Genomic DNA, 15,611 nt, shown 5'->3' with positions numbered 1-15,611 from the left:
CATCTCTTTAAAACAGTTCTTAGAGGCTGGAATGTAATTCATCTGTTAGAGTGTTTGCCTACTACTTACCATACGTGAAGGCCCAGGTTTGATCCCCAGTACCACATAACCCAGGCGTGGTGGCACATGCCTGTAATCCCAGCGTTTTCGAGGTGGTAAGCAGGAAGATCACAAGTTAGAAGTCAGGGCTTGGGTAATTATTCAGTTGATAAAGTGCTTGCCTTGCAAGCGTGGGGACCAGAGTTTAGCAGTACCCGCATTTAAAAAGAAAAGCTGAGTACAGCACACTGATCAGTGTACCTCGCTGAAATCAGTGAAATCCGGTTCAGTGAGACTGTCTCAAAAAAATAAGGTATGGACTAGTGACATGGCTCAGCAGTTAAAAGCACTTACCAGGCAAGACTAAATCTGAGTTTGATCTCAATCCCCTGGTAAAAGGAAAGGTGTGTGCCCCACACCTGGCCGTTGTCAGTTTCTTTATTGGTTTATAAATTGGTTGCTTCTTTCATGCTTTCTTTCGATTTTTTTTTTTTTTTTTTTAAGATATTGATACTAGACGCAGGGCTGCTTGTGATCTTGTACGAGGATTATGCAAGTTTTTTGAGGGACCTGTGACGGGAATCTTCTCTGGTTACGTTAATTCCATGCTTCAGGAATATGCAAAAAACCCATCTGTCAACTGGAAACACAAAGATGCAGCCATTTACCTAGTGACATCTTTGGCATCAAAAGCCCAAACACAGAAGGTATATTTTTTTCCATGTTTTGTTTCTAAGGCAGGTTGTAGCCACAGGATTCATAAAGAAATGTATCTCTGATAGTGCAACCTATTGTATTGGTAACTTACTCAGCCTAAATAGAGTTGTACACTCTTTAAGCAAAACATTATGTAGATGAACTTAAGCATTTCAGCTCTTGAGCATGCTGCACTTGCTACCTTTGCTGACATTCAGTGTATAAAACATTAGTTTAATGTACCCATTTGGGTTAGGAACATTCATTTTCTGTTAAGCTAGTTTTGTTTTATATATGAACTGCTTGTGTTTTGAAGTGTTTGTGTCTGTTAATGTGGTTTTATAAATTGCTTAAATTTGTGACGTGATAATGCAAGTATTTTGTTTGTGTTAATTTGCCCTATTACATACTTCCTTTCAGCATGGAATTACACAAGCCAATGAACTTGTAAACCTGACTGAATTTTTTGTGAATCACATACTCCCTGATTTAAAATCAAATAATGGTGAGTTTTGTGAAATTTTTTCTTTTCTGTAATTTACGATGTTATGCCTTCAATTTTTATTTATACTTCTCTACTGTCCAGTAACATGACAAAAGTAAAATAGGGCTCTATATCACCATGATTTTCTTTGTTTTGGGGGGAGGGTTGTTTGTTTGTTTTTATGTATATGCGTTTTGCCTGTATGTATATAAGTGCACCTTTGAGTGCAGTGCCCATGGAGATCAGAAGAGGTTGTTAATCTCCTGAACTGGGGTTAACTAGCAATTGTTAGTCACCATGTGAATGCTGGGCATTTTACAGTCTTCTGCTACACAACAAATTCAAGGCCAGATGGGGATAGATCATACCCTGTCTCCAAACAGAAAAAAGAAAAGAATTTTGTTTTGAAGTATTTGATTTGAAACTGATAAGGATAGTTTTCTGTGTTTATGGGAGTATGATGATATAGTTTGAAATAATTCCTTTAACATTTTTGTAGAAATTTTATATACCCCCAGAGGAGACTGAATATTATAATGAGCTTCTATGTGACCATCCTCCAGTTTTATGGCCATGGTTTCTCATTCTCACCAATTAGTTTTCCTACTGCTAGAGGAATGTAAAGTAAATCCCAACTAAAGAGAATGATCTTAATTCAGAGCAGCTTAATTCATGGATTATTGGCACATACCTACTGATCAGTTGAACTTCAGTTGCTGGACAGGATAGTACCCTGTTTACATTGATGTCACTGATTTGTATAACAATCTTACCACTTAAGTAATTGTGGCTTTCTTTTTTTAAATAGTCAATGAGTTTCCTGTGCTTAAAGCTGATGGTATCAAATATATTATGATTTTTAGAAATCAAGTAAGTAGCGCTTTTTTTTCTGACAATTTAGTAGTTTTATTATTTACCAGCTTCTCCAGAAACACTCTGACCTTGATCTGTAATCCCAGCTTTGGATTTTGTTTTCTTACAATAGTTTTATTAAAAATTTGGACTCACTGAGTGTGGTAGTGCATGCTTGCAATCCTAGCACTGCAGAGGCCGAGAGACAGACCTGGTCTCTCCATAGGGAGTTCCAGGTCAGCCAGTACTAAATAGTGAGACCCTTCTCAAAATGTCAAAAAAGAAGGGGGTCAGCAAATTGGGTCCACACATTATCAATCCTTTGATTAAGTTTAAAGCTTCTTAATGTATAGCAGAAAAGTCCTTCTGCTTGCCTTATTTTAAGTCAGAAAAAACAGTTATTTAAATTGGAGAGTGTCTTCGCATTCTACTTTTGGCTAATTGTATCTCATGATGGAATGTCTTCTCTGGTCTCTGTATTTGTTTTTATTACTACATTTCTTTATTTGGGGGTGTTTGTCGTGTGTTGCATGTGTACCAAGGATGCATATGGAGGTCAGAGGATAACCTGCTAGAGTCACTTCTTGACCATGTGGATCCAGGGGATGGAGCTCAAGCCTTCAGGCTTGGCTAAACACCTTTACTCATTGAGCAAATGACAACTAACTCCATAGCCTTTGGCTGCTTCCCTCTTTTTTCAGTGATAAAATTGTTCCAGATTTATGTGCCTTTCCTGACCAGACCTGGTTAGCCTCCTCTCAGAGGTGGGAAATTTTATTTAAAGACCATCATCTGAAACCAGGTCTGGTGGTGGCAACTCACATCTGTAATCCAAGGATTTGGGAGGTAGAAACAGGATCACTACATATTCAAAACCAGCATGGTCCTCATAAGTGAGTCCCAGGCAAGCCAGGCCTACATAGTGAGATTCTGTTTCAAACAGCAAAAGGGGATAAGAATATTGCCAGTGAGTAATATAAGAAAAGGAGATAAGATAGTTTCCACTTCAACTCAAGATTATAAAAATTGCTAGATGTGGTGGCAGGACTCAGCAGGCAGAGGCAAGTGAGTCTCTGAGATTGAGGCCAGCCTGGTCTACATACTGAGTTCCAGGCTAGTTGGGACTTCAGGGAGACCCTGTCTTAAAAAAAAAAAAAAAAAAAAAAAAATCCAAGAATTTTTTTCTTTCGTTGTTTTAGATTTGTTTGTTTGTTTGTTTTTATAGCATAGCGCTGTCCTGCCCCTCTGTTGCCCATACTAGCCTGGGACTTGATATGAAGTCCAGGCTGACCTTATGTTTGAGATACTACTGCCTGCAGTTACAGATAAGCCGTTTTACACCAGATTTTATTTAACATTTTTGGTATTATATGTGTAGTTATTTCTTTGGTGTTTTCCAAAATGTAAGTAAAGGCTACAAAATAGCGGTCAGTTTCCCACTAAAATAAGACTACAATTTTTTTTTTGTGTGTGTGGCTTTTATACACTGAGCATATTATTCAATTAGATATAGACAAAAATTACTGCGCTGGGTTGGCAGCAAGATCGCTGAGTGGATAAGACACTTGCTGCCAAATCTGAGGACCTGAGTTCAGTCCCCAAAATCTACATGGAAAGAGGGAGAGCACTGCGTCCCACAAATTGTCCTGACCTCTACACTCATGCTGTTGGTGTGCATGCGCGTGCACAAATAAAGTACCATGCTAAAAATAGCTTAAAACATTATGATGTATTCACTTTTTTAGTGTATGTTGCACCCGCGTTAGGCAGTACCGCAGAAATCAGAGAGGGCATAGAATTCCTCAGAACTGGAGTTACAAGCGCATTGTTAGCTGCCACGTGGGTGCTGGGAATTGAACCTGGGTCCTCTGCAAGAGCAGCCAGTGCTCTTAACCACTGAGCCATCTCTCCAGTCCCATATTCACTTATTTTTAAGATTTTTGCCTTCATAGTTTTATGTTCAGAAAAATAAATTAGAAAAAATCAGTGACAGTTGAACCATTATGTGAAGATTCAAGTTTTTATTTCTTGTAGTATCTTCTGCCATACCACAGAGGCAAGAAAGTGGTTTTAAAATTGGCACTTTCAAGTGGCATCACTGGATTTAGAATATGTATCATTGTATTTTTCAGGTGCCAAAAGAACACCTTTTAGTCTCTATTCCTCTTTTGATTAATCATCTTCAGGCTGAAAGCATTGTTGTTCATACTTACGCAGCACATGCTCTGGAACGGCTGTTTACAATGAGAGGGTCTAGCAATGCCACTCTGTAAGTATTTTTAATTCTAAGTACTTTCTGTAGTCTGGATTGGGGTGGGGCTGTGCTGTACTGGTCTGATACCCCTGGATGTTTCATAATTGCAATAGTGTTTAGAAAAGCAAATATGTAATTCTTACTCATTTACGTTGCCTTGTTCTAAAGGATTTAAGGCAACTTAACCCAAAATGTAGATACATTTTGATAGTAAGTTAGAGCAAAGGAACTGAACTTTAGTAAAGTTAATAAACATAGCTACATTTCAAAGGACCTTGTATAGCAAAGAAGCTTCTACTTTCACTTGGCATCTTCTAGCACCGTAACTGAGAGGGAAACATGGGGAGTTTCGATGTTCAGTGTTCGTGAAATTGAGAACAGAAGTTGCTCAAAAGGCATCTCAAATGAGCTCCCATCTTCCTACAGTTGCTGCCACATGGCTCTCTTGTCCTCACTTAATTCTGAGACACAGTAATTCTCTAGGTGCCAGGAAAGTAGTTCTCCTGGCCCAATGTAGGGATAAAATGTAGAGGACTGGGTGGTCTGCATGTGTTTCAGGCCAATTTTCACAGTATTATTTCTCGCAACTGAGCTCTAGGTAAGACGTGGAAAGCAGTTCTAGGTTCTATTTTTCATGCAGTCCTGGGCACAGGTGCTTCAGGAGTCACTTCAGGAGGATGAAAGGATGCCTTTTGAGGTGAGTCAGGCCAGGACCTTTATTCAGGCCCAGAAAGGATACAGAAAGCGTATACTGCCCCACCAGGAAAAGTAAATAGCTGAAACCCCTGGATGCAGGCATTATTCCATGGTGGTGGTGAGGAACCCAGGAAGACCAGCAGGTTGAGATGATACTGAGTTTGCCTGGTTTTTTGATTTGTCCAGTTGTGTCTGATCCCAGTGTGCCTAATTAAGAACTTAATGTGATCACATGTAAACAGTTATTTACCAGCGATGTCTGCCTACTGTCAGTGGTGAGAGATGGCTCATCTTATGCCAAGAAGTGTGATGTAGTAGTTGACCTGGGCATTCCACAGTGACAAGCTCAAGAGTTGGTAGTGACTGAAAGCTGTTTTTTCATCTATAGTTTTACAGCTGCAGAAATCGCACCGTTTGTTGAGATTCTGCTAACAAACCTTTTCAAAGCTCTCACACTTCCTGGCTCTTCAGAAAATGAATATATTATGAAAGGTAGGCCGTTTCCCTGGTGTCCAGACCTTCACTAAGTCTCTGAACTCAGATTACAGGAGTGAACACTCCTTAGTCATACATCAGGCTTCAGAACTAGGTACTGGTTTGCAAAATAATAGATAGCTATTTTAAAGTGGAAGAATAATACTAGTTTACTAGTAACTTCAAAAATGTTTTGTCTTAATTTGATGTAATATTCCTTTACTAGAAAATGTAGCAAATTGCATTTATCCTTTCTAAGATTTAATCTCAGAGAACAAAGATCAGATGATCATGAAATAGCCTCTATTTCTGTGCTCTGCTGAACTTGATGAAACGTGGGTTTGGGTCCTCAACAGGTCCTGCTTTCCTTCCTGCTATAGGGGCATAGGCAGCAGTAGCCATCTGCTTTGTGCTGCCGTAGGAGAGTGTCCTGATGCCAGCTTTGACTTCTGGAACGATTGATCTTTCTCACTTGTCATACCTCAAAGTCTAGTATCGCTCTATGGGTCCTGAGACATGTTTTCCAAAGAAACTGACCCTAAGTTTTCCAGCATAGCTCAGGACTGTTGAGGTGCATCTGTGTGTGTGTGTTTACATTAAGTTGTGTATTTGTGTGAGTTTTAAACATCATGAGAGAGAGCTAAATGATCTATAGTGTTCACTACTGTGGTTTCTAGGGTGTATAAGAATGTGGATTATGGAGTACTGCCTCTGTAAATCCTGTCATATATGTGAATGAAAGGGGTCATTAACCCAAAGGGTGTACGCTACTAACCCATCCTCTAATTGCCTTAACTTAGGTCAGGAAAGGCTTTCTCTAAGCCTTGATGTCAGAGAGGCAGCAGTGTGTTGAGATGTATTTGTAGAGGAAACACTTTGTGTACATCTTGGAGGCAAGGGAAGTGAGCTTTCTCTCCATTGTGCCTGGCATATGGTAGCTGTGCTGGTTAGTAAATGTTTGCAAAGATAATAATCATAACTTACAAATATATGCCTCTCCCATGCCAAATGTTTTTAGGTACCTGTTAATGAGCAGCGTTTTTGCAATATGGATTCTGGCTTTATATGTCATTTTAGCACTTCTTTCTTGTCATAGGCTTATAATCTGATTAAGGGAGTGATAAGTAGCTGGCTTTTCCTTTAAGTTTCATGTAGGCCCAGATCAAATTTCTTCTAGACTATGGCAAGCCATTTTCTGCCAGTAATTTTGAAATGAGAAACCGAAGGTAGATCCTTTGGTGCTCTGCCCTACCACACCACTGCACCTTTCTCTGTGCCTGCTTCTTTAGTTATCTAGTTATTTTTAATTATCTCTTCTCGAATATTTTTTATTATCTCTTCTCAAATTCTTTAAACCTTCGTTTTTCTAGAGGCGTTTAGCATTCTCCAGCTAAATTTTGTTGCCAACCCTTGTCTTGATATAAAGGGAAGGGAAACTTCTATTATTTCAAACATAGAAAGGTATCTGGGGATATTTAAGCAGCTAAAATTTTATTTGATGAATTAATAGCCTCTCCCCCATTACTGTTTTATTCTAAAGATTAAATAAACTGTTTGTGCTGTTTTTGTATTTTACAGCTATCATGAGAAGCTTCTCCCTCCTACAAGAAGCCATAATCCCCTATATCCCTACTCTGATCACTCAGCTCACACAGAAGCTGTTAGCTGTTAGTAAGGTAACAGTTAAGAAAATGAGCTTGTTTTTTTGTTTTTAAAAAACAAAACCTTTATTTTGTGTGTGTAGATGTAGATACACTCATGCTGTGGTACATGAGGTCAGGACAACTTGAAGGAGTTGGTTCTCTCTGTGCTTCGATCATGTAGGTCCTGGGGCTGGAACTCAGGTTGTCAGGCTTGGCAGCAAGTGCCTTTACCTGCTGAGCCATCTTGCATGAGTTTGCTCTTTAACTTGCTGCAAATGATAAGTCCTTTGGCAGTAGGCAAGGGGGTCTGTGCAGTCTTCGGACCCCCAGCTGGTATGCTTTTATAAAAGTGAGGATACTGATTGTTGGGAATGTACCAGCTGTCATCTTTTTAAGTGTAGGCTCAGAAGCCCGACTACATGTTATGTTCTCATTACAAATTTGACATATTCACTATAAGAAATTAAGAAAGAGCAGACAATCCAAAATTTGTTTTAAATAGAATAAGATAAGCTCTGTGCAAATGAACAGAAAGGCTATTTGTACATCTATGAAATGACAGACTTGTATCTCTTCTTCCTTAGCCTTATGTCCCTTACTTTGGCTAACTTTGGTTTTCTGAAACAGGGTTTCCCTGTAGCCCCAGACTGGCCTGGAATTCACAGGGATCTGCCTGCCTCTGCTTCCTGAGTGCTGGGATTAAAGGTGTGCACCACCATGCCTGTCACTGATGAACAGTTTTGCAGATATTTTGATTCATATATAAATATGGATGCTGAATTTTAGAAATAAAAGTAAGTTTAAGGATGACAGCTTCTTTACAGATGCGTGCTTTTAACTATAGATGATTTGAATTTAAGAAGTTTTGGAGGGGTGTGGTGGTGCATGCCTTTAATCCCAGCACTTGGGAGGTAGAGGCAGGCAGATCTCTGTGAGTTTAAGGCCAGCATGGTCTATAGGGAGACCCTGTCTCAAAAAGACAGAAAAAAAAATATATTGGAGGGATTTTAACAGCAGGTTTATTTTCCACCTGGAATCTTGGTACATAACTGCTTTGGGCCTTGGAGAATGGAGGGAGAAGAAAGCAGGGTCATCTGTCTCCATGTACATTCATACACTTTCATGCTTTGGCCAGTTTGCTGTGCCTGCTTTTCAAGAGTTTTTGTTCAAAGAACATAAAATGTTACTGATTAAATAGAAACTGGAAAACTGCTGTTGTGGAGGATGAACGTCCTGTACACACAACCACTCCCACAGGCTCTAAGGCTGAGCAGAGCCAGCTTGTGTCTGGGCTTAAACACATGCTTCACCCACTACCTACAGCGATGGCTCTCCTGGGCAGTGAGTTCAAGGCCATTCCCGTAGATGCGGGATGTGAAGCTTTTGTAATCATTGCCTTTGCCCTTAAAAACAATCCAAACACGAATGTGAGTAATTGAACTAAATGGTAAAGGACTAACCTAGCATGTGTAAATCCTTGGGTTTCATCCCAGCACTATCTATCCCCCTCCTCCACCCCCAACAAAAGAAGCCATGGTTTAGTTATAATTTTTTTCTTCCTTAATGCTGATTTTTAAAAATTAGATGACATCTATTTTAAATGAATTTTAGAAGGACTGGGTGTATTTTGTTTGCTTTAGGTGATATTTAATATAGTTACTTGGATGATTAACGAGGTGGTGCTTTTGTTGTTTTTATAATTTCAGAATCCCAGCAAACCTCATTTTAATCACTACATGTTTGAAGCAATATGCTTATCTATAAGAATAACCTGCAAAGCTAACCCTGCTGCTGTTGTAAATTTTGAGGAGGCTCTGTTTCTAGTGTTTACTGAAATCTTACAAAATGATGTACAAGGTAAGCTAGCAGAAGTTTTTTTCCTTCCTGTGGGATGAAACTGTTAATGGTGGTTATAAAACACACTGCCTGAGGCCGGGCATGGTGGTGGATCTGTGGGAGTTCAAGGCCAGCTGGTGCTACAGGGAGACCCTGTCTCCAAAAGACCAGAAAAAAAAAAAACAAAAACACTGCCTGTCAGAGCAAGAGGCCTGGTGTGCCAGAGCCATTCATGCCAAAGCTGACAGCTCTTTTTTTAAATTTTAACAGAATTCATCCCATATGTCTTTCAAGTGATGTCTTTGCTCCTGGAAACACACAAAACTGACATCCCGTCTTCTTCATATATGGCCTTATTTCCTCACCTCCTTCAGCCAGTGCTTTGGGAAAGAACAGGAAATATTCCTGCTCTAGTGAGACTGCTCCAGGCATTCTTAGAGCGGGGCTCAAATGCCATAGCAAGTGCTGCAGCTGACAAGATTGTGAGTTGGATTTCTTTTTAAATAACTATAATTTCCCAGGGTAGTTTGGAGAAACTAGGGATGGGAAGGTATTTCATTTTTCTTTAATTAAATCCAATAAATGAGAATGAGTAAGAATGGTGATGTACTCAATATATTGGTTTCCATTTGGTTGCTCTTCTATCTGTGGTAGAAAATAAGAACCAAGTAGGTGAATCCCAAAGACTTAAAAGTTAAATAGCTTATTGGGTGAGAGGTTGTCTGTCACTGCCCCATCCCCCTACATTTCAGAAATGTGAGCTAAAGAGAGTTGGATGCATTGCATCTGAGATCCCAGCTATGGGGGTATGGAGGCAGATGAGAAGTTTTAAGGTCATCTTTGGCTACATGTAGCCTGAGCTACATTAGATGCTGCCTCAATCAGTCCATACATAAGTGCTAAAGAGAAAAAAAGGCTTAGAGTGTTCAGTAGGAATCCTTTTAAAGGATAGGGGTTGCCTGTTTAACTTCTAAAATAATTAATCCCCACCTCTCCTTTAACTATTTTTTATCTGATTTGTTGCAGCCTGGGTTACTGGGTGTCTTCCAGAAGCTAATCGCATCCAAAGCAAATGATCACCAAGGTTTTTATCTTCTCAACAGTATAATAGAGCACATGCCTCCGTGAGTCCCATTTAACCTTCTGTGCATTGAAATAAATATTTTGTTGTTTACTTGTGGAAGTACTGAATTGATATGTTTGCTTCTGTTCAATGCCTCAGGGAGTCAGTTGACCAATACAGGAAACAAATCTTCATTCTACTATTCCAGAGACTTCAGAATTCCAAAACCACAAAGTTTATCAAGAGTGAGTACATCACTTGGAGATGTGTTTTACAGAAATAAGGAATGAAAGTCACTAAAACTTTTGATATTATGGCTACATGCAAGCCTTTACCAGATATAAATGTTACAAATATAAAATATCTGAAGATATTTGTGTTCTCTAAGCACTAACTTGGTTTCAACTATATTATGTGCCAAAGTTTTGTGTAAATTTAGAATAACAAAACACTTTTTCTATAGGAGGAGTATAACGGAAAGACCGTGGGCTTCAGAGCGCTGACTGCTCTTCCAGAGGACCCGGGCTTAGTTCCCATCACCCACATGGTGGCTAACAACTACCTGTAACTCCAGGGGATCTAATATTACCCCCTCCCCCCCGCCCCCCGGCATTGCATACATGGGTGCCCTTACATACATGCCAGTGGAACACTCATATACATAAAATAAATTTTTTTTTTTAAAGGTCTAAATCAGAGAATGTATGGAAAGCTCTTCAGCACAGAGACAGTGGCTCCTCGTTGAGAGTCTCAGATGCAGCATCACTGTTCGGTTTTCATGATATGTAGATTTCCCTGACAGACTTAAAGTGAATTATCAGTTTAATGTCGCCTCTATTGATACTCTGCATCTTCTTCCAACAGGTTTCTTAGTGTTTATTAATTTGTATTGCATAAAGTATGGAGCACTGGCATTACAAGAAATATTTGATGGTATACAACCAAAGTAAGTTGTGTTTTTTTGTTGTTGTTTTAAAAAAGAAAATGTTTGGCCTCTTTTAATATCCAGTTTCTGTCATTGTGTGCTTTTTGGTTTGGGGATAGTATTTCTGTGGCCTTAAAAGCATTTTTTTTTTCGGTCTTTTTTTTTTTTTCAATTGAGACAGGGTCTCCCAGTAGCTCCAGCTGGCCCAGATCTCACTGTGTAGACCACGCTGGCCTTGAACTCAGAGATCTGCCTGCCTCTGCCACCACGTCCGGCAAAAGCATTCTTACATGTAGAAAAATCTCATGGTCATTTTCTGGAGTTTCTCTGCCTTGTGGCATTCTCTGCTCAGTCAGTGTTGCCTTCTCTCAGATGATTAGTGTTGTCTCCAGAAGTACACCATTGTTAAGGCCAAGGGCAAGATTTTTTTTCCCTCGGAAAGAATGTTCTATTGTGTACACTAAGGGCCAGCAGGCTTTGCAGTAACAGGAGTGTGGCTGCAACCTATTTGCATATGAGGAAGTTGGGGCTGATTGAACTTCCCTTCTGACTTATGTAGTATTTGCACAAAGAATGTGTTTAGGTCATGTTCCCCCTTATTTGGGCAATGGAAAGTTAACAAAATGGTAGAGGAAAGCTCTGAGGAGAAAAAGTTCTGTGGAAGCAGCTGGTCCCTATACCTGAATTAGATCCACAAACATTCCAGTTAACATCAGAAATAAATTAGCTGGGAAAGCAGTACAAGAAAGCACAATTTCCAGGAGTGGGCATTTGGGGAGGAACCCATGTGCCCTGCCAAATTTGGCATCTTCCTCCCAGTGAACAAGACCTGTGTACTCTTGATCCAGACAGAAAAGGACCACCTTTGATCTACCTTCTACACATCAAGATATTTATTATTAAAATATAAAGAGTAAAGATTTTATATCATTTAGAATTGTGGAAAACTTTACTTCTAGGATTTTGGTGATAACTTATAAATAAGGACTGATCAAATCATTAAAACAAGCCATTAGAGGGTCTGGAGAGATGGCTCAGCAGTTAAGAACACTGGTTGTTCTTGGAGAAGACCCGGGTTTGAATCCCAGCACCCACATGGCAGCTAACAACTGCCTGTAACTCTAGTTCCAGGGGATCCAATAGCCTCTTCTGTCCTCCACAGGCATTGCACGACATAGGTGCACCTACCTACATGCAGGCAATACATGCATACACATCAAAATAAAAATAATAAATAAAATATTAAAAAACAAGCCATTAGCATTTACATACTTGGGGGTGTCTAAGCAAAGAAAGAAAAGATGGGAAGTTTATAATGCAGAAATGTTTAAAACTAGTTACTGCCAGATGGTAGCTGGGTTTTGGGTTTTGATTCTTTTACCTTCTTGTTCTTGTTAATTAGTTGCTTTTCTGTTGCTGTGATAAAGCACCATGACCAGGCCGCTTACAGGGGCTTACGGTTCCAGATGGATAAAAGTCCATTGTGGCAGGGAGGCATAGCGGCAGAGGCGGTTGAAGCAGAAAACAGAGCTTACATCCTTAAGGACTCACAGGAAGGAGAGAGAGGGAACTCAATGGGGCAAGGCTGTAGCCTACCCCTGTGGTTTGTTTCCTCCAGCAAGGCTACACCTCCTCCAGAGAATTAGAGGCAACGTGTTTAAATACTCAGAACCTATTGTGGACATTCTCATTCAAAGCACATCTTACCTAGTTTCTATATTTTCAAAAATTACTTGAGCAACTTTTTTCTTACTAAATTTCTTCTTTGACAATTTGGGAGTAACTTTTTTTTTTTCCCTCTGAGGTGAAAAGTTTACCTTGGTTTAAAGAGATATATGGGAGTAACTTTTTAAAAAAAAATAGCCTTCTCCCCACCCCCCAAAATAGATGCACAGATTTTGCTTAAGTATAAGCTTGTAGGGACTGCAGAGATGCTCATCAGTTAAAAGCACTGGCTGCTCTTGCAGAGGACCTGGGTTCAGTTTCCAACACCACATGGTGGCTAGCAGTCACCTGTAACTCCATTTCCACTGGATGCAACACCCTCTTCATGCCTCTGTGGGCACTGTACACACATGGTGTATAAAATGAAAATAAATTGGGGCTGGAGAGATGGCTCAGCGGTTAAGAACACTGGCTGTTTTTGCAGAAGACCTGGGTTCGCATCCTAGCACCCACATGGCAGCTAACAACTGTCTGTAACTCCAGTCCCAGGGGGTCCGGCAGCCTTTTCTGTCCTCCTCGGGCATTGCACGACAGGGGTGCACTTACCTACATGCAGGCATTGCACACATACACATAAAATAACAAAAATTTTTTTTTAATGAAAATAAATCTGGAGTTGGGGTCAGATTTTTAGTAACAGGGTAGCTGTATATTTAGAAAAGTCGTTCCAGGAGCTGGAGAGATGGCTCAGCAGTTGAGAGCACTGACTGCTCTTGCAGAGGACCCGGGTTCGATTCTCAGCACCTACATGGCGGCCACAAACCATCCTTAACTCCAGTTCCAGGGGAATCCGAAGCCCTCTTTTGACCTCTGCAGCATTGCACGACACTGGTGCACTCACATACATGCAGGCGATACACTCATACACATAAAATAAAAATAATTAAAAAAAAAAAAAAGTTGTTCCAGTTGACCTGAAGGCAGAGGATTCAAGGGAGCTTTTTTTCCCCACCTTTATTACCTCGATCTCTTCATCTGACTAATAGCATCCTTGTTTCAGTTATTACATTCATATGGGGTCATTAATTATAAGTAACATTTAAGCATTTAACTGTTTAATGATACTGTTTGTCTAATACTAAGTAGATTCACTCTGCTTTCATTAATAGGATGTTTGGAATGGTTTTGGAAAAAATCATTATTCCAGAAATTCAGAAAGTATCTGGAAATGTGGAGAAAAAGATCTGTGCAGTTGGCATAACCAAACTACTTACAGAGTGTCCTCCAATGATGGACACTGAGTATACCAAGCTGTGGTGAGTGCTCCCTTGTACAGGGTTTGGTGGTGAAGGTGGGGCAAGACAATTGCGTTCTGATCTTGGCTTCCCCACTAGCAGCCAGCAGATCCCAAACATAATTTGGAGACCCTTCTAGGCCTGGAAAAGGGACTTTCTGCTGTGCTCTTAGAGGTTTGGGGAGTGGGCTTATTTCAGGGTCTCATACTGGAGCCTAGCAGGCCTCACTCAACTCATAATAGTCCTACGACGGCCTTCAGACTGCATCAGCCTTGTGCTTTTATTCTTAATTTAGTTCATAGACCCCTTTAAGAGTCTGCTTTACACCATCTCTAGTGATAACACTCTTGCTCTACTTCCTGAGTGTGCTGGATTAGTGGCATATGCCGTATCACACCTGGTTTTGTTTCGGGGGGATTATTTTTTGTTACGTTTTGTTTTTCGTTATTTACATTTGTGTGGGTACATGCGCACATGATGCAAAGTTGGCATGGGATGTCTTCGTTGATCACTCTACACTTTATCGAGGCACGGTCTCACTGGTTCCACCAAAGGTGCCATGCCTGCTCGACTTTTGTGTGGATTCTAGGGATTCAAACTCTGGTTCTCAGGCTTACAGAGCAGGCACTTTATCCACTGAAGCATCTCCTCAGCCATTGTTTTTAAGGCACAGTGTCACTATGTAGTTGAGGGTGGTCTGGAATTTTTATATAGCACAGGCAGGCTGTATGTAAATGTGTGGCAATCTTCATGCTTCCACCTCTGGGATTTTAGGCACAAGCTGCCATGCCTGGCTTCTTTGTTTTTTTTTCTTTCTTACTGTATTTTTTGAGACAAGATCTCACCATGTATCCCTGACTGGCCTAGAACTCCCTATGTAGACCAGGCTGGCCTTGAAAACACCTGCCTCTGCCTCCTGAGTGTTGGGATTAAAGGTGCATGTGATTTTTTTGTTTTTTTGCCTTTTTGAGATAAGGTCTCCTGTAGCCCCAGCTGGCCTGGAACGCAGTGTGTAGACCAGGCTGACCTTGAACTCACAGAGATCTTCCTACCTCTGCCTCCTGAGTGCTGGGAGGACTAAAGATGTGGCTTTGTTTGACTCTTTAAAATAATTTTCTAAGCTTTCTGTCTCTTTTTTTCCAATCCAGGACTCCTTTGTTACAGTCTCTGATTGGCCTTTTTGAGTTGCCTGAAGATGACAGCATTCCTGATGAAGAACATTTCATTGACATAGAAGATGCGCCAGGGTACCAGACTGCCTTTTCACAGTTGGCGTTTGCTGGGAAAAAGGAGCATGACCCTGTAGGTCAGATGGTGAACAATCCCAAAATCCACCTGGCCCAGTCACTTCACAAATTGTCTACTGCCTGTCCAGGAAGGGTAAGTATATATGTTTTGGACTCTGATTCATTAGAGAGCCAGACAGAGACCATCACACCGTCTCGCCTGTTTTCATTAGTCAGCATGCATAATCACATTGGGTCCCACTGAGTTTATGTAGAGCTTACTTTTTAAAAAATGAACTTTTTTTAAAATTGCAGCATAATGAGATCATGGATTCTTTCTAATACTGGCTTTTAATTGCATTAACTAGTGTTCTACAGATTTTTGCTGACAGTTTTTATTTTTCACACACAGAAGCAGCATGACACACTGGCACACATAGCTGTAATGATTAACGTTTTATGA

The 15,611-nt window shown here is 40.3% G+C and overlaps 1 protein-coding gene across 2 annotated transcripts in view; it reads left to right on the top strand.

Moving 5' to 3' along the window:
• Cse1l (chromosome segregation 1 like) overlaps positions 1–15,611 on the top strand; it is a 44,210-nt gene that overhangs the window by 27,174 nt on the left and 1,425 nt on the right. For both annotated transcript variants that reach the window (XM_008835573.3, XM_029564727.1), the window contains 13 exons: positions 544–746; positions 1,156–1,240; positions 2,028–2,089; positions 4,204–4,340; positions 5,410–5,513; positions 7,074–7,171; positions 8,845–8,995; positions 9,245–9,456; positions 10,001–10,098; positions 10,197–10,282; positions 10,902–10,983; positions 13,797–13,943; positions 15,071–15,302. In XM_008835573.3, the coding sequence (XP_008833795.1) occupies positions 544–746; positions 1,156–1,240; positions 2,028–2,089; positions 4,204–4,340; positions 5,410–5,513; positions 7,074–7,171; positions 8,845–8,995; positions 9,245–9,456; positions 10,001–10,098; positions 10,197–10,282; positions 10,902–10,983; positions 13,797–13,943; positions 15,071–15,302 (1,697 nt within the window). The remainder of the gene's footprint in view (positions 1–543; positions 747–1,155; positions 1,241–2,027; positions 2,090–4,203; positions 4,341–5,409; positions 5,514–7,073; positions 7,172–8,844; positions 8,996–9,244; positions 9,457–10,000; positions 10,099–10,196; positions 10,283–10,901; positions 10,984–13,796; positions 13,944–15,070; positions 15,303–15,611) is intronic.

Source organism: Nannospalax galili, unplaced genomic scaffold (assembly GCF_000622305.1).
Source record: "Nannospalax galili isolate Female #2095 unplaced genomic scaffold, S.galili_v1.0 scaffold2378, whole genome shotgun sequence".
Taxonomy (NCBI): Eukaryota; Metazoa; Chordata; class Mammalia; order Rodentia; family Spalacidae; genus Nannospalax; species Nannospalax galili.
Note: the sequence above shows the minus strand (reverse complement) of the source record. Positions and strands in the feature narration are given on the sequence as shown.